The sequence below is a fragment of the Canis lupus genome, chromosome X, assembly GCF_003254725.2.
Source record: "Canis lupus dingo isolate Sandy chromosome X, ASM325472v2, whole genome shotgun sequence".
Classification (NCBI taxonomy): Eukaryota; Metazoa; Chordata; class Mammalia; order Carnivora; family Canidae; genus Canis; species Canis lupus.
Window position 1 is genome coordinate 106,499,349 of NC_064281.1, and position 22,819 is coordinate 106,522,167.

Here is a 22,819-nt window from a genome sequence, read left to right on the forward strand (position 1 = left end):
AGTAGTCAGCCAAGCCTGGTTGGCCCCCTCCCGAGCCTCTCTATGGAACCAGACCTGAGAACATCCCTCATTTTTTTGCCCTCATTTCGGCATGCTGCACTTTCCCTTACTGAAAATTGAATATAGTATCATCTACCACAATTATTTCAAAGACTAAATAAAGAGAACATGGGTTCCTGGCACTTCATAGGTGTCCAAATAAACTTGAGCTGAATCAGAATCTACGTTGGCAAACCTCCCACGTGTAAAGGCTATGCAGATGCAACCATAGTGGAATTATCAGAGGCAGGCCAATACTTTAAAAAGCTCAATGAAACTGAAGAAGCTTGTGTATTCAAAAGGCCAGTTTAGGTACTGTGTTTAAGCTTTAGTTTTCTTTCTACGTGGATATATGTGGAATGCAAGGCCAGCAACCACCTTACAAATACTGATCAAGAGTGGGGAGGCATTGAAAGGAATGCGAGTAAGTCTTGCCAGGAAAGAAGTTTGCTGCCTCTTAAATGTTTTGGTCTTAGCCACTGGCAGGATTGATCGATTGCAGTTAGAGCATTTTCTGTGCAGCCTGTCCAAGCATCTGCTTCTGTAGTGCTGCGCAACTGTTGCTCAAATTCACTCTCCCTTTTGAATCATCTCTGAAGAGCAAGCAAAAATCCCTTCAAACAACCGTAAGTACCCTAACAGCTTTTAAGTCCTTTAAAAGAGGGTCCTTAACATTTCCCCTTACCCCCTGCCTGGGTTCAAACTTCAACTCCCAGGGTTCGCCCAAGTCCCTCCCCTTGCCCTGTCATCTAATGAATATGCAAATACCATATAATTGGCAGCCAATGGCGTGGGTTCTGGTCACATGGTGCCCATGGTAGGTGAGCGGACCGAAGTTGTGTGTCGGTGAACAGAGACAGCTCTCAGTCTGGGGCGAGCGCTTGAGTGAGCGTGGACGGATGCTTGGGCAGTAGTACTGGCGGCGGCGGCGGCAGCGGCGGCGGCAGCGGCAGTAGTGGTGGCAGGGGAGGGGAAAGGGGAGGGCCCCGAGGGCTACACACGCTCACACTTTCAAGTTCCCTTGGAGGGAGAGGAGGTGGGGCTGCAGAAAGAGGAGGCCAGGAGCAGTTCCATCCGTCCCGTCCCGTCTCCCCCTTGCTCCCTAAACCTTGGCTCTGCGAGAGTTGAGGGTTCAGGTGGCAGTCCTCGGCAGTGAGGGCAAGACGGTCAGGAGAGTGGGGAGTGGAGCCAGGGGTGCAGGGGAAGATGCCCATCCTGCTGTTCCTCATAGACACGTCCGCCTCTATGAACCAGCGCACTGACTTGGGCACCTCCTATCTGGACATTGCCAAAGGCGCTGTGGAGTTATTCTTGAAGGTAAAGGGAGGGGAGGGGAGAGCTGGGGAGAGCTCCCGAGGGATGGGGGTGGTGATGGATCTAGGTGCTTCTGTAACGTCCATATCGCCCCCTCCTCCCTCCTTCCCTTCGCGGCCCCCTCCGTCATCCCTCGTCTCGCAGCTGCGCTCCCGGGACCCGGCCAGCCGCGGAGACAGGTACATGCTGGTCACCTACGACGAACCCCCGTACTGCATCAAGGTAAAGAGGCCATCGAGGGCGTGGGCGGGCGGGAAGTGGGAGCCAGGCACCCGGGGCTGCCGCCCCCTGCCCCCGCCTGAGGCGGTGCTGCGGCGCCTGGCTGGGCGCGCGGGCCAGGCGGGGGCGCGCGGGGGGCTGGCGGAGCGGCGGCGGCGCCCGGGGCCGGGACCTGGGGATGCGGGAGGGGTGGCCGCGGGGCAAACGGCGGGCGGGGGGAACCGAGTCGGTGGCAGGGCCGACCGCAGCGGCCTCGGAACATGGCGGACATTTTGCTTTTGTATGAGCCAGAGAGGGAGACTGAGGGCGCTGCTGAGATGGAAAGGAGGGAGGAAAGGGAGGGGAGGGGAAGGAGGGTCCGAGACCCGGAGGAAGGCCGCGGGGTGGGCCCACCCGGGCCCGCCCCCTCGGGGCGCACCGGGCTCAGTGGCAGTGGCGGCGGTGGCGGTGGCGGCGGTGGCGGCGGCGGCGGGGCCGGGGCCGGGCGGGCCGAGCGACTCCGCCCCGCGGTGCTGAGGGCTGGGCGCGCGGGCTCTCCAGGCGCAGGCTCCTCCTCCGGCCCTGCCTCCTCCCCCTCCCCTCTCTTCCCCTCCCCCCTCGCCTCCCCCTCTTCCTCCCACTGCCCTCCCCTTCCTGCTGAGAGCGTGGCAGAGCCAGCTGCCGGCCCTCGGAGAGGGACCGAGCCTGTGCACGTCTGTGGTCTCTACCCTACCCCGCCCGATGGCAGATCTGTCCGCGGAGCGAGCCTCCCCGCCCCCAGACCCGGAGAAACTTCTCATTTCTCCCCCGAGAACGGTCCGCATGAGCCTGCTCCAGGCACCTCCGCTACTGTTAATGTTTCATTGCGTACTCCACCGAACCGCGACGGGCGGGGCGGGGACGTGCGGATCGAAACTCACGTGGGGCCGAGCTTTTTAGAGACCTGGCCTACCTATTTACATCCTAAATTAGGTTGCTGTTAGCCACGTAGGGATTTGTCCCAGGAGAAGGAAGGAAGGAAGGAAGGGGGAAGATTGGACTGTGCACGGCTGCAGTAGCCAAATTCGATGATTTGATCCATGGCATTCTGACCTATAGGCGAAAAGTAGGGAGGATTTAACCTCCGTGGGGTAGTTAATCTATGTTCCTAATGGTGAGGAGATAAAGAACTGCCTTGCCTGCAGTGGCCCGATAAATGAGAACGTGGACTATTAAATCAACCTGCATAAGAGTCCTCCTGCTTGCATGTTGAAATTTCAAAATTATATTACCATAATCCTTGACGGATTTTGCTTGACGCCTTCTTTTTCTCAGAATTATCATAATAGTGCTGGGGATCGGCAGTGTGGATGTGTTGTAATCCGTTTCAGCCGAGGGAAGTGTTTAAAAGAATGGAACCTATCAAACCAAATAGTTGGTCAGAGAGTATGTGCCTTCAGAAATAAAACCTTGGGTTAACAGTTCGACGAGTGGGTTCCCCTTCAGACTGTTCTGGTTTGGAGGCTTTATTTTCAGTTTTCGATTTATCTATTTTAAAAACTACAGTGAGCAGACAGCTTTCAAAAATGCCATAAGCTTTTAAAAAATGTCAGTTTCCCAAAAGGGTGTGACCATTTTTTTCCACATAGAAAAGCAGATGTTTGTACATTCAAAGTCTGAAAGTCTACACCCTTTGAGTTACTAATACAGATAAGAACCCACCATTTGTACTGTGGCCTTTGGAAATTCTCCTTAATTTGAAGTAGTAAAAAGGATAATCCACAATGCAGTGTGACTTTTGTTTTTCTTGATAACTTATTTAACATTTTTTTCTGAACTGCCAAGACTTGTCATTTAAAATTTTTTTAAGCTGGAAATATTTCATGGCAATGTTTACAGAATCTTTGGAAAGGAAACACAAAGTCTCCCCCCCACACTCCCCAAAACAACATGCCATCTTTTTACCTAGCAGCCTAACCATAGTTAGTATACATTTTACTTTGTGTTCTGCCTTCCCCACCTATTTTGTCCCATGAATTATTCTGGGTTGCCACATAGTCTTCATACTTAAAATTTTTAGTGGCTGTGTAACTTATCCATGGTATTTTGGAGGCTCCAGATAGTTCTGGGAACAGAGGGGGAAAGTTGGATCTTGTTCTCAGTGGAAATTTCATCTGTTAGCTCTTTTTATCCTGCTGTGTTATAGATCACATTTTTCCCCTTAAGAAAAAAAGCGTCCTTCCATGTTGAATTTGATCCTTGTTTTCTTCTGTAGGTCAGGTATGGGAAGGCACTTTGTGTAATGGTTTTAATTACCAATCATTAGTTGTCTCCTTGTTTAGTCTTGATGCTTTTCTAAGGTTTGCTCAGGTTTTTCGTTTTCATGCCACGTGATTAACTCCATGTGCTAGAAAATGGTTCATGGTTAATGATCTTAATGATGTTCCTGTGATGTTGCTGTGGGTACCCCAATCACTAATGATAGGCATCTTTGGTAACAGTTTTTTTTTCTGAGTCTCCTCAGCCACTCCTGCCTTCCCTCCCCCCTCAGCATGTGGTAACTATTTCTTCTTTGGCTTTTAGGATCTAGACATCTGGGAAGGCCTGAAATTTTAGAACATATGGTGAATTTTTCTTAAAATTTAGTTGAGTCTTTCATTAGCTAATAACTAGGAGCCACAAAGGTCTGTTTTCTGTCACACGGATTATCAAGAAATTCTTTCTTTGATTGTCAGCTGGCATGTAGTTCCCACTCAAAACTTCACTCTTCATTAAGAGCCCGGTTCCCTTCAGCCAAGTGATGTTACATATAGGGCTTTATCCGTAGCTTATTTTTTTAAAAAAAGATTGTATTTATTGATTGATGAGAGGTGCAGAGAGAGATGCAGAGACATAGGCAGAGGGACAAGCAGGCTCCCTGTGGGGAGCCTTATGTGGGACTCGATCCTAGGCCCCGGGATCACGCCTGGAACCAAAGGCAGATGCTCAACCACTGAGCCACTGAGGCATCCCTGTAGCTTATTTTTCTGCAGAATACTGTGTACTGTTATTTCTCATTCGTTCTACAGTTGGAGGGCCATTGTTTATCTCTTCTCAAGATAACTGCTTGTTTCTCGTCTTGGTTACATCCAGCTCCAGACGCTGCAGAGCACACTTTTTCCCCCTACTACAAGATTCAGTTTTTTTCTTTCTAGAAGATTTCTACTAGAATATTCAGTTCTATTGGTGGTTTAACAGGCAGGAGTTGTGCATTTGGTTGGAAGGTTTTTTTCCTAATAGGCGTGAAACTATTCCCAGTATATCCACTTACAGGCTCTGACAATAAATCTTGTGAAAAGTTAGTGACTGAAATTTCTCTCTAATGTATCTAAAGTATACTGTTGAGTACATGAATATAGTGTTTCACCTAGGACTTAGTAACTTACTGCGCATCCCCTAGTAATGGCTATGTGCTCTTTTAAAATTAGTCATACCTGTTACTTGCAGTCTGCTTGGCGGGGAAGGAATGAGGTTTGATTTGGGGACCATATAAAAAGCCTATGGAATGCAAGCATTTTGTGTTTCATCTGTTTCAAGCGTTGCTTGGAAGACAAGTTTTATACACAGTGTCACAAGTGTTAACACTACTTTTATAAAATGGTATCTTTAGTGTATAGAAGGATGAAACCATGTTTAATATTTCAGAATTTCTAATGTAACCACATAAGAGTGATACAGGATTTTTACAAAGTGGGGCTTGGTTTGCACACTAGTTCTCAATAGTTTTGGCTGAGGTTCTGCTGTCTTTCTGTTTTGTTTTGCTATGAATCATAATTTCCTTTTATTCAGTGAATAGCTGAAGTAAGCTTGTCGCTACTACTAGTTCTGAGCACATTGAGGGCTCCAAGAAGAAAGGGAGTTGTGAGATTGGGGTCCAGAATAAATATTCAAAATAGTTTGATGTTTGAAGCTACTATCTTAAAATTTCTTTATTTCTTATTGAAGCAAATGCTTTTTTAACAGAAAACTGAGTCACTTTTCTAGAAATAGCTGAAACACATGTATAAATAGTGGGCAGAAGTGGTTTTTTTTCTTTTTGCATAAATAGGAAGAGAGGTTTCAAAGACATATCCCAAGTCTGTAATTTGAAAACATAGAGCATTTGAAAAAGTGAAATTTTCCCTTGAGTGTTACTTTTTCACATCCTGTAGCTAGTTTTGTTTACTGGTGTCTGCATGCCCTTGTCGACATGTGTCAGCAAAGGCAGCATTTTGGCTGACAGATTTAGGAAGTAAACTAATGCTTTTTAAATGATCTGTGTTCCAAACATGCATTGGTATTTTAACTAAGGCATCACTTTTTCATATTGCCCCCCTTCAGTATATGGTATGGGCTTTATTTGGACAAAAGAATGACTTACTTATAGGGGAGCCTTTCACTGTGGTTGGAAGCTAAGGAAGTGCTTTAGGGTGAACCAGTAGCAAAGCCTGTGAGAGCAGCCTGACACAAGAAGGTGCACTTGCATATCAAAATGCCACAAAGGGGGTGCATTGACTTCTATGATGAACTGTGCCTCTCCCATCCTTGCTTACTTTTCACCTTTCATTGGCCATTGGAAGCATGCGATCATACTTATTTTGAAATAAGAAAAGGGGAGAGAACCCATGCACAAAAGGTAAAGGCAACTTACTGAATGGAGAGAACATATTTGCAAATCATATATCCAACGTTAGATATCCAACGTCTATAAAGAACTCATCCAACTCAAGAGGAAAAAAACAATCTGACTTGAAAATGGGGAGAGGATCTGAATTGACATTTCTCCAAAGAAAACATCCAGATGGCCAACAGGTTCATGAAAAGATGCTCAACATCTTTCAGCATCAGGGAAAGCAAATCCAAACCACAATGAGATATCACCTCATGTGTGTTAATGATCATTTTCAAAAAGGCAAGGGATAGCAAGTATTGGCAGGGATGTGGAGAAAAGGAACCTTGTGCACTGTTGGTGGGAATGGAAATTGGTGCAGCCACTATGGAAAACAGTATGGAGGTAGGTGCCTCAAAAAATTAAAAATATAAGTACCCTATAATCTGCTTCTGAGTATTTATCTGAAGACAGTAAAAACACTGACTCAAAAAGATACCTACACCCCTAGGCTCCTAGATTTATTGCAGCATTATTTACAATAACTAACATATGGAAACAACGTAAGTGTTCATTGATGGATGAAGAGATGGTGATACATGTATTATTCCTCCATGCAAAAGAAGGAAATCTTGCCATTTGCAAAACATAGATTATGCTAGGTAAAATAAGTCAGGCAGAGAAAGACAAATACCGTATGATCTCATTTATTTTTTAGATCTTTTTTAAATATCACCTTGGTTTTCTAAGAATATTTATTCATTCATTCATTCATTCATTCATTCATTCATGAGAGACATAGAGAGAGAGGCAGAGACATAGACAGAGGGAGAAGCAGGCTCCCTGCAGGAAGCCCAGTGTGGGACTCGATCCCAAGACCCCAGAATCACAACCTGAGCCAAAGGCAGACGCTCAACCACTGAAACACCCAGGTGCCCCTATATGATCTCATTTGTATGTGGAGGCAAAACAAAAAACAAGCTCATAGATACAGAAAATAGATCAGTGGTTGGCAGAGGCAGGGGTTGAGAGGTGGGCAAAATGGGTGAAGGGGTCAAAAGGTACAGACTTCCAGTTATAAAATAAGTCATGGGGATGTTATGTGTGGTATGGCAATTATAGTTCATAATACTGTATTGCATATTTAAAAGTTGCTAAGAGAGTAATCTTAGAAGTTCTCAGCATAAGAAAAAAAGAAAATAAGTTTGTAACTGTGTATGCTGATGAGTTTAAGCAGAATTATTGTGGTGATCATTTTGCAGTATATACAAATATGAAATCAACGTGTTGTATACCTGAAACTAATATAAGGATACATCAGTTATGCATACATAAATACAGACTTTTGTCCAACCTATGAATTAAATATAGTTTATTGGAAAGAATTTTATGTTCCTTTTTTAAAAAAGATTTTATTTATTTGAGCGAAAGAGAAAGAACAAGCACGAGGTGGTTGGCAAGCAGAGGGAGAGGGAGAAGCAGAATCCCCACTGAGCAGGGAGCCCCAGGAGGGGCTTGATCCCAGGACCTTGAGATCATGACCTGAGCCAAAAGTAGACACTTAACTGACTGAGCCACCCAGGCACTCCTGGAAAGCATTTCCCGAGTGAGGAACTCTGAGTAGTAGCACTTTTTCTTTATACAAGGAATTAGAACTTCAGTGAAACCTTATCCAGAAAACTCATCACTCGAGTCTATGCCACTCTATCTGTACTTTTGTTGGTGGTTTTGTCTTGCAGTGAATAAAATATTTCTTGTTAAAAATAAAAAGCCAGTAAAATTTTTGGTAGAAGCCTAGATCCTTGGGTTGGGGAGTAAGTGCCCTCTGCAGACTAGCTATGAGCTGGCAGATGATGGCAGAGTCCCATCAGTTCCCTATTACCAACCTCTCCTCTCTCCATTCATTCTTACCTGCACCCCTCCTTTTTCCAACTTTCATCATTCTTCACCCAGACCTGTGTTGTAGCAGCCACTCAGCTGGTCTCCCTACTTCTTGTCTTACTCCCCACTGATGCCTCCCCCTCATTGCCACTAATTGTTCATCCTCAAAATAAAACAAAGTAAAGTAAAGTCATTCCCCTACTAAAATCCTTCAGTGGCTCCCTGGTACATTTCAGAGTAGAATCTAGAATCCAGAGACCTCCAAGGCCTCTTGGAGCGTAGGATGATCTAGCTCACCTAGCTAGATCTAGCTCACCTTCCCAGTTGTGCCTTTCCACTCTTCCACTCTTCTTCTGGACCCTAGGCTCCAGCCAGGGCGATGGGAAAGTCTGCTGTCTTCTCTGGACTCACTATGCCTCTAGTTTCCTTTGCCTGGGACACGCACTTGGCTGACGTGACACGCCTCAGCTCTCTATTCTTTAGTCTCCAAAGTCATCCTGCCCTTCTGCCCAAGCTCTACTCCAAATGGTATAACCCCTCCTACTGTGATCCGCCAGCACTGCCCGGACCTTAAAGTTAGCAAACTGTATGGTGGTGGTTCTCAGTGCTCATATTGGCCTTCCTAACATGAGGTCTTTATGGGCTCCTATTTAAACTTATATTTGTACCCTGAGCACCTGAAAGAGTGCCTATATTTTAGCAGGTACTCAGTCAATGGAAGGGGTAGATTTCAAGCAGTAGGTAAGTGTGAAAGTTACCCAGTCCCAGCTCCCATTTCTGCTACTCTTACTTCAAAGGGTGATCAGTATTAACGAACGGTGTAATGTGTTTAATGTTGATTATAGCTAGTATTTTCACTTAGGGTCAGGTTTATGATCCGGCAGGGCTGTATCTTTTATAAGGCCAATGTATGTGCCTCCCCTTTCTTTTGTTCGTTGCAATGTGAGTTACATACCTAGGTACATCAATCTTAATGACCCAATGCAGTTTTTAACATGTTTCTACATTCATGTAAGCACCAACCCAGGCCAAGCTACAGACTATTTCCATCACCCCAGAAAATGCTTCTTGCTTCTTCCTGTAATCTGTTCCTCCCCTGCGGGTAACCACTGGTTTAACTTTTATCAGCTCCACGATGATACAATCATGATGGTGTTTCCAGAATAGAAATCCAACGGTGGGTGGCTACTCATAGCACTCATAGTAGGGGTCTGCAATCTAGGCCTGAGAGACCTGGCCCAGGGGGACACCAGAAGGGTAAAAGTCACAGTCCTCATCATTGAGGGTCTGGAGAATGGTCACTTGGAAAAAAAGGTGACTGGAGCATATGGATTAAGGTGTGGGATACACCAAAGACAGTGAGTGGACTCTTAACCGACAGATTGGAGGTGAGGCAGGGGGTGGGGTGGGGTGGGCAAGTTACAGTGAAAATTCAATTTATCCAGTCAGGGTTGTAACTAGCTGCGATTGGATCACAAAAGGGCTTTGAGACCTCCACGCTAGAGTGTGGACATTTTCTCTGGGATGAAGAGTTGCAAGGCAGATTTGAAGAGGAATGGGGCTAGGCTTGTGGTCAGTGCACTTGTTCAGTTGTTATTCCCAGGAGCGTAGGATGAGGAAGGCTGGGGCAGAGGGATGAAGGGAAAGATGGGAAGGAACCCGAGAGATATGGTTGGAAATGGCCTTGCTTTGCATGAGTGCTGACTGCCTGAGAGCTCCTGGTTTTGGGGTTGGGATTGGGGTGGGGCACTGGCAGAGGGGTGGGGCCCACAGGAGGAGAGTACAGATATGTCCTCCTCAGGTTGCCTGTGTTTCAGGAAGGTCATTAGAACTGCTTCCAAGATGGGACTCGGAGGTTCACAGGGAGCTCAAACATGGAAGCAGTTGCACATTTCAAGCAGAGATGTGCCTTCCAGAGAAGGGCAGGACCCTCCATGTGGGGGACCCTCTGTAGGACAGGTCTGAAGACAGACCTTGGCTTTTAAGTCTTTCAATGAAAAACTCTGTAAACATGGCCTCTGGGTCCCTTTTGCCAAGGGCATAAGAGATCAAGGCAGTCCCTTTGTGTGAATATTAGAAGCTTGGAACACACTATCTCCTGGATACAATGTTCTAAATCATGATGAGGTTCCCAGACCTTCCTTCCCAGGAAAGGCTTTTTAACCCTTAATGCCACTTAGCCAGAGAACTATTGTGTTTGTTATTGTTTCTACGGGGGAAACGGATTTGGGTTTCCAGGTGATTTGGTCAAAACACATCCTTCCCCTCTTCTTCCTCACAACTCCTGGTGGCTAGTGATGGGGGTGGTGGAGACCCTCTAAGGGCTCCAGTAAGATAGATGAAAGGCTGAGATGGCAGTGAGGTAGGCAGAGATCTTCAAATATACCATTCTTGTGTATGAGAGAGAGGAGGGAGGGGCAGAGGGAGGTAGAGAGAGAGAAAGAGAGAGAGAGAGAGAGAGAATCTTAAGCAGGCTCATTGTACAGCACGTAGCTGACATGGAGATTCATCTCAAGACCCTGAGATCAGGACCTGAGTGGAAATCAAGAGTTGGATGCTTAACTGACTGAGCCACCAGGGTGCTCTACCATTCATGTTTTAGATTGGCTACATTTACCATTTACACCATTCAGTACAGTACCCACTGGGCACATGTGGTGATTGAGCCCATGAAAGGTGGCTGGTCTGAATTAAGATGATAAGTATACATTAAACACTTGATTTTAGGGATCCCTGGGTGGCGCAGCAGTTTGGCGCCTGCCTTTGGCCCAGGGCGCGATCCTGGAGACCCGGGATCGAATCCCACATCGGGCTCCCGGTGCATGGAGCCTGCTTCTCCCTCTGCCTGTGTCTCTGCGCCTCTCTCTCTCTGTGACTATCATAAATAAATAAAAGTTTAAAAAAAAACACTTGATTTTGAAGACACAGTTCAAAAATATATAAACTACTCATTAACAATTTTTGGATTGATTACAACAAATTTAAGCAATTGTATTTCTTATATACTGAGTTAAATGAAATATACTATCAGTTTCACCTAGGTCTATTTTTTAAAATATGTCTACTTAATATAAAAAGACACATGTGGCTTGCACTAGATTTCTGTTAGCAGTGTTAGTCTACAGTCTTTCTTTTTTTGTATATTTTTTATTGGTGTTTGATTTGCCAACATATAGTATAACACCCAGTGCTCATCCCATCAAGTGCCCACTCAGTGCCCATCACCCAGTCACCCCATCCCCCTGCTTACCTCCCCTTCCACTACCTCTTGTTCATTTCCCAGAGTTAGGAGTCTCTCAAGTTCTTTCACCCTCTCTGATTTTTCCCACTCATTTTCTCTTCTTTCCCCTATGATCCCTTTTACTATTTTTTATATTCCCCATATGAGTGAAACCATGTGATGATTGTCCTTCTCCAATTGACTTATTTCACTCAGCCTAATACCCTCCAGTTCCATCCATGTTGAAGCAAATAGTGGGTATTCGTCGTTTCTGATGGTTGAGTAATATTCCATTGTATACATAAACCACATCTTCTTTATCCATTCATCTTTCGATGGACACTGAGGCTCTTTCCACAGTTTGGCTGTTGTGGACATTGCTGCTATAAACATCGGGGTCCAGGTGTCCTGCTGTTTCACTGCATCGGTATCTTTGGGGGGAAATCCTCAGGAGTGCAATTGCTGGGTTGTAGGGTAGCTCTATTTTTAACTATTTGAGGAACCTCCACACAGTTTTCCAGAGTGGCTATGCCCAGTTCACATTCCCACCAACAGTGCAAGAGGGTTCCTCTTTATCCACATCCTCTCCAACATTTGTTGTTTCCTGTCTTGCTAATTTTCCCCATTCTCACTGATGTGAGGTGGTATCTCATTGTGGTTTTGATTTGTATTCCCTGATGGCAAGTGATGCAGAGCATTTTCTCATATACTTGTTGGCCATGTGTATGTCTTTTTTGATGAAATTTCTGTTCATGTCTTTTGCCTATTTCATGATTGGATTGTTTGTTTCTTTGCTGTTGAGTTTAATAAGTTCTTTATAGATCGTGGATACTAGCCCTTTATCTGATATGTCATTTGCAAATATCTTCTCCCGTTCTGTAGGTTGTCTTTTAGTTTTGTTGACTGTTTCTTTTGCTGTGCAGAAGCTTTTTATCTTGATTAGGTCTCAATAGTTCATTTTTGCTTTTGTTTCCCTTGCCTTTGTAGATGTATCTTGCAAGAAGTTGCTGTGGCCAAATCCAAAAAGGGTGTTGCCTCTGTTCTCCTCTAGGATTTTTTTTTATTTTTTTTTTATTTTTTTTTATTTTATTTTTTTATTTTTTTTTATTTTTTATTTTATTTTTTTTTTAAAGATTTATTTTATTAATGATAGTCACGGAGAGAGAGAGAGAGAGAGAGAGGCAGAGACACAGGCAGAGGGAGAAGCAGGCTCCATGCACCGGGAGCCCGACGTGGGATTCGATCCCGGGTCTCCAGGATCGCGCCCTGGGCCAAAGGCAGGCTCCAAACCGCTGCGCCACCCAGGGATCCCTATTTTTTTTTATTTATTTATGATAGTCACATAGAGAGAGAGAGAGAGAGAGAGAGAGGCAGAGACATAGGCAGAGGGAGAAGCAGGCTCCATGCACCGGGAGCCCAACGAGGGATTCGATCCCGGGTCTCCAGGATCGCGCCCTGGGCCAAAGGCAGGCGCTAAACCGCTGCGCCACCCAGGGATCCCTCCTCTAGGATTTTGATGGAAGTTTATATTCTTTCTTAAGATATTTATGATGTTCCTATCCTAGAAATTATTTGCTAAGGAGGTTCTTTTCTCTTGAAGTTCTGTTTAAAATTAACATCATAATGGACTCATTTGTGCATGAAAGGTTTTCATACAGTTCAGAATTGATGGGTTGATAACCCTCAGCCCTGGGGCAAAATATGAAAGCATCCCATTCTTGTTTGTATTGAAAGCCAGTGGCTTTTGGATGCAGTTGGTGATCCAACTGGTTGGGTTAGAAGTATTTTCCTAGGCTAAATACAATAGAATATATGTGTGAACTCCTAATGCAACTACAGGAATCAGAATTCTGTTTGTAATATGTGCTCAACAGTGGCACTGAATGTTGCATGCTTTTAGTGTTACTAGAAATATGTGACATAGCCCTGATTCAATTTATAAAACTTCATGGCCCAAAAATCCTTAGGAACAGCATTCATTAAGAAAAGTAGGATAAAGGATAAATTCTCTAGCTTGGCATAGTATAAAACCCAATAAACAAAGGGGGGTTTGTATCTCTGCTTTTATTGAAGGCGTTCTCAATGTTCCGTAGAGGAGCCCTTGTCTTATATTGTGGGATGTCATCAATAGCATTAAAAGGAGGGGGGAGAGCTCCCATGATTATTTCTCTCTCTAACATCAGTCCTCCTCATGGGGGTTACGGAAGTGACCACGTTACTTTATTTATTTTTTTACTGTAATGACTCCCATTTAAGGAAGAAACAGCAATGTTTAATCCGGAATCTGGACAAAAGTGCAGATGTGCTGCTGAATGGCATGTATTTTATAGCCCTAGTTTTGGGTCCTCCTGAAACCCACCTCATTGCTGAAGGTGTTATCTGGCTTTTACAGATACGATTGGTCTTATAACTACTTTCTTGTAATAGTGAACAATAATAATACAGTAGCTTTCTAATAATAGCAGCTGATGTTTATTGAGTAATGCCTATGTATAAGGCAACATGACAATGAATATAAAGCACTTCTTTCATTTATCTTCCCAACCACCCTAACTCAGAGAAACCAGGCCCAGGCAGGTTACTTATAACACAGCCAAATAGTAACCCAGGTCTGTCTCTCACTGGTATTTTCTCATTATAATATACGTCCTAGAGCCATGGTTTTTAGACAGAATTATCATGCTCTTATTTATAGTTCTTGATATAGCAGTGCCTGGTATTAGAGCAAGCACTCAGTGAATGAAAATTATTACTGCCACGTTACTAGCTTTATTTTCTTAACTCGTTCTAGCACGGTGCATTAATTTGTGAAATGGTTTGGCTTTTGATGTTCTGCAGTTTGGCCCTTACCCCAGTACCCATGTGTGTGCAGGTGGTAGAGATGGAGATAGTATGTATGTCGGGGGCGGAGCTTGAGGGCCTGTCCTCTGGGCTGAGTCCACCCTATAGGAGGAGTGGTAGGCTTGTAAAAGCAACAGGGTAGTCTTTGGCCATCTAGTGGCTTCCACAATCTGATTTGCCACTTTCCCTTTATGAATCTCATGATACATGTTTTTCTTGTAAGGAAAAAGAAGACATTCAAGATACGCCACGGTAACCATTTCGTCTCTTCTCATCCATCACCTGTGGGGATGCAGAGTGGTTTTGTAAAAGGCTTGAAGGTGCCAGAACCACCTTTGCAGTATTTTAGGCATCAGCCTGTGCTTTACCTTATGGTACCTTCTTCATTCCCTCCCCATCACCCTCTCTTTCCCCGGGCCCCCGACCCCTGCCATAGCCAGATGGCTTGTGGCTGCTTAGTTAGGTTGGGAAAGATGAATTTCAGAGAAGGAATGGAGGTACTCCCTCATTCAGCCACTGGGGTCTTAACTAGAGAAAAGGTGTATGAACACTTTTGTGCTGATGTGCCAGAGGTTGGGAGGAAAAGTGGAGTGCTGTTTCTGAAACCATGTTCACCTGATTATACTAGTCATTAATGGCAGGTGCTCTTTCATTATCTATATTGTGCCCTGTAGGTTGAATAGTTCAGTAAACTTAGTACCAAGAGCCAAATTCTGGACTTGAATGCTAATGAACAGAAGACTTTGAAAGCATTTATGTTTGTGTAACTAAGGAATGGTACTAGCGAGAAAAGTAAATATGATTTCTCAAGGTCTCAGGATTCACTCTGTAGCTACTTGAGCCAATGTACTAATGTTTACTCTCCTTGCCATTGACTATATTTGGAACTGTTACTACTCCTTCCTTCCAAAAACTGATCACCTCCTCTGTATTCTTTCTCTGTCTTCCCAATCTGCTCCCTTGGTGAATGCATCTGACCTCATTCATGGTTTCCTATAGTCCTTCCACACTGAGGTTTCTACATCTTCAGCGTCTTACCCAGACACCTGTAGCTGACTCCAGGACATCTCCACTTGACTGTCTATCCTGCCATCAGCTCACAGTAGGCATGTCAAGAAGACCCTGTGGCCCTAAACCTATCCGCTCTTCCATGTTATCCAGCTTTTAGTCACCCAGTGCTGAAAGCCAGGCATTATTCAGCTTTGACCTGGTCCTTCTATTTCTTCTAATACCTGTCCATCATTTCTTTGAAATGTCTCTCACGTATGTTCCTTCGTCTCAATTTCGGCTGCCGTCACTTGAGGCTGGGTCCTGAACTTTTGTGCTTTGACCACTGTAACAACCTTCGACTTGGTCTCCCTAAGTGCTACCCAAATTCCTACTCTGCCCTCATGGACTGCTAACTCTCTAAAAAAGCTGGTTTCATCATATCGACCCCCTTCCCCCGCCCAAGTCTCCAAAGACTTCTCAGGTCTGTGGATGCCATCCCGAGGCCTCTAGTATCTGCTCCATGCATGAGTAGAAAACTTGACCCCCATCATCTCCCCACAGGAGCCCCGTGCTTCAGCCAGACCTGTCTCTTACACCGCCTGATTTGGTCTCCCCATTCCTGATGCCGGCCCTTAGAGCATCAGTTAACTGAAGTAAGAGGGAGATCCAGAGCCCAGAGAACTGGGGGCTGGGGGGCAGATGGGGAGAATAAAAAGTGAACTGGCAGCATTCCAGTAAGGGTGTGACTTGAGGGGGAGGATGTGACAGAAGGTGCTTTATTATAATGATGAGAAGTTGCAGAAGGAAGGGGGAGAAAGGTGGAGTATGACCTTTGGAGGTTTATTAGCGTGAACTAGACCAACATGTTGTGATTTAAATCAGTCTGCAGTTGCCTGGAGGTGTGGCAGTGTAATCAGGAGTTCTATCTTTTTGCATTTGTCTGTGCCCAAGGGGACCTGCCTAACTAGACAGGAGACAACAGAATTCCGGGGAGAATATCTAGGCTTTAATACAGCCATGGCATTGGAAAGTGTGTGTGGGGGGAGTGGGGAGGTACCTCCTGGTTTATTTCTTGTAGGAGAAAGCTGAAGATGGGCGGGGCAAAGCTGTCCCTCTTTCTTAAAAGCTCACATGTGCTTTGACTCTATAACCTCCACCTCATAGGGATGGCTCTGAGCTGCACGTTAGAAGTCTGGTGAAATCTAGGTCCTGTTACAAAAATCAGTTTTTAAAAAGTGGTCATGATACATCCTGTCTGGTAGGTCACCCGCCCACTGTCATGTACCTGTGGCAAAGGGTGTCACTTTAGCACGCAGCCACAATCTGCCATGGACTAGATAGATACATGACCCTGGGAAAGTCACTTTCCTTTTATGAGGTTAATTTTCTTATCTGTAAAAATGAAGGGATTAGACTAGGTTATTCCCACTGTTCTTTCCAAAAAAGGACAGGAGAGAACTGTATAACCGAAAGATAGGAAAGGGGAGTAGTTGAGGCATGGAATTCAGGGTGATTTCAAAATTGCTTTAAATTTTAGAAAACATAGAAAACATGGTTCCTGTCCATGCCTACTGTGCTCTTCTGCACACTTACTCAGTGAATGTCACTCCATTTTAGTGGTAAATGTCACTCCATCTTACTGATGTCATTTTTGTCTGCTAACAGCTCCATGATTCCCGGCAATGGTGACCTCTGAAGAGTGTGGAACTGGGAGTTTTGGGGAGATATTGACTGACCTTGTATTTCTGTTGGAATTTTCAACAATGAATGTTTATTTGTATAATGTAAAAAAAAACTGCTCATAAAATTGAGAAAAAACTTTTTAAAAAGTCTGAGGGCATCTAGATGGTTCACTTGGTTGAGCATCTGACTCTTGATCTCAGCTCGTGTCATGATCCTGGGGTCCTGGGATCCAGCCTTTCTTCATGCTCCCTGCTCAGTGGGGAGCCTGCTTCTCTCTCTCTCTCCCTCTGCCACCACCCCCACCATTCTCTCTCTCTCTCTCTCTCAAATAAATAGATTATCTTTAAACAAATCAGTCTGGGGGAAAGAGATGCTATGCAATCTTAGGAAAGTCACGAGTGGCCATTCTAGAGTATCCTCTGTTCAATTTTTTCTGCAGTGTTTGGGTGGGTTAGCCTTACTTCTGTCCTTGTGTCTTTCCAAGGCCACCTTTGTTAATTTTTATTCTCTGTATGTGTTCATAAAAATTTCTCCTATCAGAACCCAAAGTCTCAACAGTTGAACATGTGATCTGCCCAGCGGCTTTTTTTTCCCTGACATTAGGTCAATAGCTACAGTTGAAATGGTCCGAGAGTGAGAGAGGTAACATTTTACACTATATCTGACTGGGTTTGGCCAATTCTTTGCTTCTCTAGGGTATTTTTCCTTTAGTAACAGTGCAATTGACTCTCAGAGAGAAAAGTTTCTAAAGTTCTGGTTCTACATGTTAGCATCCTCTGGTGAAGATAAAATTTCTTTTGATCTTACCATGTTTTCAAGTGAGAGGTGTGCTACTTCATAATTTCATCCTGATTCTCTGGGGTAAGAATTGAAAACTCATACATGCATTTTGGAGATATTTTAGACTAATCTTTAGGTTTATTTATCCACTAACCCCTCCCCCCCCATTCTAGGAATTCTAAAGAGACTGGTGATACAAAATCACGAACTTTGTGTCAGTAGAATCAAACTGTGAATCATTTCCTTGCCCAGTTTACTTAAAAATAGGCACTCATGGTGGCACCTGGGTGGCTCAGGCGGTTAAGTGTTTGACTTCAGCTCAGGTCATGATCTCAGGGTCGTGGGATCAAGCCCTGTGTTGGGCTCTGTGCTCAGCAGGGAGTCTACTTCTCCTTCTCCCTCTGCCCTTCACTGTGCTCATGCTCTCTCTGCCTCTGTCTCTCTCAAATAAATAAATACAATCTTAAAAAAATAGACGCTCATGAGGGCCTTTAGCCATCTGCTGGAAAAACAATCCTGTGGTCCACACACTGTCAAATACACTTCAGCAATGTACTAGGGGGTCAATTTCTTAGGCATTTTTTTAACAAGTAGAAGACTCAAGTAAGCTGGAATTATTTGGTGTGATCTTGACTCGTAGTATTTCCTGAAGTATGTGGATAGAAATTAGTTGATGGACCAAAACACAGAATGGCAACATCCAGAGTTCTCAGGGAGAGGACTGATTGAATCAAATAAAATGGACTTTGAGCATTTTAGCAATTTCAGGACACTAGGTGCCCATGGGGGCAGTAACTCAGACAACAAGAAATCCAAGAGAACTGGATATTCTTAAAACCAGTAATTTTTGTAAGAAAAAGTGATATTAGTAATCCCAAATGATAGGCCACCTCGTTACACCTGAAAGTGTATCAGAACCTCAAGTCACTAAAAAGTGAAACCAGTCCAAATCGCTAGAGTTTTATGGGGGAAGAAATGTGTCAGGGTGAGAAAGTATAGTACCAGAAGAGAAGTTTAAGGGAGATACAAGAGGCAAGACAATTCCAATCTTTTAATGATATGATGTCTTCCTAATGTGTAGTTCACCATTTGAACAAGCTCCTTTGTAAGGGTGCTGCCTGGAAACACAATTTAGAAAGAAGTTTGAATGTTTTAAGGTGATCTGGCTAGCATGGTGGTCTGTTTATGTAAGAGGACAAGAAAACCTTGTCTTATATCTCTCAGAATTAAAGTCTGTTTTAGTTGTGAGAAGAAAACCCCAAGAGTTTTAAAGTTTTAACGTACACTGATAGTCCGTATAAGGCTAAGGGCAAAGACCAAGGGAAAAGGCATCTGTCTCCTCCAGAGATAGAGTTGATTTGAAAAGCAAGGCTTCCTACTTACTCTTCACATCATTCTGTCTTACTGGTCAGTTCACCAACACAGGAACAGTCCGCACTGACAAAGTTGACAGAGCATCAGATTGGAGAAGAAATTAAGTTTGTCAGAAAATGTGGAAATTGATTTAGTCCGATTTATGAGTTGCCCTCAACTTTCAGAGAGCAAATGGAAAAGGGAAATAGTTTATCTTTCAGCAGGAGAAATGATGGCCCTGCTAAATTTAAACTCCTTGGCTTTAACTTGCAACATCTGGAAAAATACTCAAATCCGTTCATCGTCTGGTTTGTAACCACCTTGAAGAAGAGCCCAAGGTCCAGGATAGCTCTATGGGATTGTGAAGGGCAAATATTACCAGGCTGATTTCATTTCCTTTAATAAAAGATTTTAAAAAGTCTTGTTAAAGAAAGGGAAGCAACATGTATTATCTCTCCCTGAATCCCAGGGAAGCCTTTTATTCATCAGGAAGGCCTTCTAACAAGCTATGAAGACTTACTTGGGCTGAGTTGAACTGTTACTTTTCAGAGGAGTGTCCAAATAGGCTTTCAGGCATGTGTGCCGAGAATGGGTCGGTGCAGTGGCTCAGCACTAAGTCAGAGGGACCCAGTGAGTGGTGCCCTTCTAGTGAGAGAGCCTGGGTTGTGACAAGCTCTATTTCTGCTCTTTAAAAAGATTCCCTACGGTTGATTCACTTTCAATAGCTATCACCCTATTGGATTGGAATTATCCGTTTATTTCTTGATTTACAAGTATCCCATTTACATAGTTAGAGGGGTGCTTCTCTTGTGGAAAATTAGATGTTGCTGCCCTAAATATGTTTTTTGCTTACTTTAGAAGGGGAGATTCACAGCACATTCATTAAATTTGCATGTAATCCTAAACCTAACAAGGTTGTTTATATTTTGGAAAAGGATTACAAGTGCCATTTACATGTGGAGGGATTTTCCAAAAGGGCTCTAGCACCACTCCCACATTGCCTTCAAGGACAGTTGATCCGCTTTTATCTTTCTTACTTGTTTATACTTCCTGTCATGATTTTGATGGAGGAAAGGGTTCTCCTCTTTTCAAAAATAAGAATAAATTAAAATTGATGAATTAGGGAAATGGTCTGGCCAAGGTGGGATGAAGCTCGGGAAGGAAAAGTATTAGGATGGTGAGGTTTGGGGGAGCCACTAAATAACACCTCCACCTTTCCCTCCTCCATTGAAACCAATGACGAAATAAGACCCAAGGAGCCAGCCAGAGTTCTGAATAACAGCTGTCTTCCTGACAAAGGCTAGACTGGAGGTGTGCATTCCCAAAAAAGCTTCTAAACTGTTCACACATTGATAGACCTCCCCTATAGGTCTGATGTAGGGACAGAGCCTATACCTTAAGCAACCAATGTCAGAACATACCAGGAGATTAGAAAGACATGCTTCCTCCTCCATGGGAGCATGCCAATTTCCTGCAAAACCTAGCAGTCAAATAAGAAGATGGAAATAAGGTCACAGAGGATAGTAGAAAAATATTTTCTTTTAGGCTTTGACCTTCCAGGGAAAGGAGTGAAGATTCTCTCTTTTCTGTGGTGATACGAGGGGTCAGTAAATGGCCAGTGGTTAGTCAGTAGAGCTGGAACAGAACCCAAGGCACTGATAGGCTGAAAGGCTCATCATACTTTCTCTGTTGGTATTCAAAGACATTTTCAATTAACTGTACATATTTCAACTGGGCCTGAATGAGCATATATATTAATATGTGAGGTGTTTTGTTTCTGTAAGTCAGATTCATATAATGGTATGGAATTATGAGGTATGAAAGCTTGAAGGGACCTTCGAGTTCTTTAGCCTTTAGGCTAAACTTAAAGGCTAAAGTTCTTTAGCCTTTTCATTGCTTAGATGAGGTACCAGGCCCAGCAGAGTGTAACTGACTTCCTCTGGACCAGTTGTTTTGATAGTTAGTTACAGCCAGGATAGACTAGGGTCTTCTAAGTCCTAGATCACTCGCTGCTCCCCATACCCCACTGGTCTGCATTTAGACATCAGGGAAGGTAGGCTTCGGTGAAAGGAAATTTGGAAATTTCGTGAAATGTATGAACTTTTAAGCTACTATAACAAGACTTGTCTATGAAGTGAACATGCAGAATAGGTAGAAGATCCTCAAGTAATTAATGGTTTAAATTGGCTACCTGGGTTCAAATCCTGGCTGTGTCATTTACTAGTTGTTTGACTTGGATGAGTTGCTCATCCTTTCTGAGCCTCAGTGGGCTTATCTACAAAGTGGAAATAAGAGCAGCACCTACTTGATGGGGTGCTGGACGACGAGGAGGATACTGTGCTTAGCATGAGGTCCTGACACATTGGCCCAGAAACACATTACCTATTATTATTATTCAGCACCACCATCATCCTATGACTTCTGGGAGACTTTTAAAACTTGATCTGTAGAGACAGTAAACTCTTAATTTAGGATTTCACTGATCCCAGGTTACTCTTTTGTCCCAAACCTCTGTTTCTTCATGTGTCCTGGGCTAGAAGTTTGTCAGCATCTTCCCTCTCTACTTGTAGGCCCATGGTCTATCTGTCATCAGATCCTATCTTGTTGGTTTGAAATGTTCCTTAGTTAACCCCTTGCTCTTCATCCCTATCCTAATCCAGGCCCTGCTTCTCTCAGGCCTGGATTACTAATTCAAACCTTCTAGTTTTCTTTTTCCTGACCACAGGTTCTCCTTCCCCAATCAGTCCCCTATGTCACTGCCAGACTGACCTACTTGAGATACTGCTTTGATCCTGTTTCCCCCCTGCCTCGGGGTCTGTAGTGTGTCTATTGTCTGCAGAAGACAGGCCAGGCTCTTTTGCCCGACCTCCAAGTCCTTCTAGAACATCTCTGTCCAATAGACATATAATGCCAGCCATACACAAAATGTAACATTTTCTAGTAGCCACATTAAGAAGTACAAAGAAACCGGTGAAACTTTTAGTGATACATTTTATTTAACTGCAAATATTCAAAACATTATCATTGCAACATGTCATCAATATAAAAATCAATACTCAGGTATTGTCATTCTTTTTTTTTTTCTTCCCAGTCCTCAAAATGCCATGTCTTTTACACTTTTTTTATTCCTTTTTTTTAAATTTATTTTTTATTGGTGTTCAATTTACTAACATACAGAATAACCCCCAGTGCCGTCACCCATTCACTCCCACCCCCCGCCCTCCTCCCCTTCTACCACCCCTAGTTCGTTTCCCAGAGTTAGCAGTCTTTACGTTCTGTCTCCCTTTCTGATATTTCCCACACATTTCTTCTCCCTTCCCTTATATTCCCTTTCACTATTATTTATATTCCCCAAATGAATGAGAACATATAATGTTTGTCCTTCTCCGACTGACTTACTTCACTCAGCATAATACCCTCCAGTTCCATCCACGTTGAAGCAAATGGTGGGTATTTGTCATTTCTAATAGCTGAGTAATATTCCATTGTATACATAAACCACATCTTCTTTAGCCATGTCTTTTACACTTATATCACATCTTAAGTCAGACTAGCCATGTTTTAAGTGCTCAGTAGCCACAAGGGGCTCAGGGATACCAGAGCAAGTACAATTCCAGAGTGTGACTCACTGCCACTATCACCCCCCCCCAAACAAGACCTACTTAAGTCTTACTTCTTCCTGGTTTAGAAAAACAAAATTGGATTGGTAATACCATCCCTATTTATAGGGTTGTCCTCAACAAATGTGAAATGGGATATGGCTCTGTAAGTTGTAAAGCTCCATAAAAATGTATAGAACTCATCATCATGAGTCAAGATTTTACTGACTCAATATGAAAATAGGGTACCTTTGGAGTGAGTTGAAATAAAAGACTGTATTAAGAAGGTAAGTGTGGATGGGGGGAGGGGCACCT

The 22,819-nt window shown here is 43.8% G+C and overlaps 1 protein-coding gene across 11 annotated transcripts in view; it reads left to right on the forward strand.

The window, feature by feature from the left end:
• The first annotated feature begins 876 nt into the window (after positions 1-876).
• The window catches only part of LOC112649130 (integrator complex subunit 6-like), an 86,156-nt gene continuing 64,213 nt past the window's right edge, over positions 877-22,819 (forward strand). For 10 of the 11 annotated variants that reach the window (XR_004812968.2, XR_004812969.2, XR_004812971.2 and 7 more), the window contains exons 1-2: positions 893-1,356; positions 1,498-1,575. Coding sequence is in view for 8 of the 11 variants with exons in the window: in XM_025431155.3 (XP_025286940.1) it covers positions 1,246-1,356; positions 1,498-1,575 (189 nt within the window). In the remaining 3 variants the exon portion in view is untranslated. Of the gene's footprint in view, positions 1,357-1,497; positions 1,576-22,819 lie in introns of all 11 variants that reach the window. The other variant, XM_035711588.2, reaches the window with a different exon arrangement.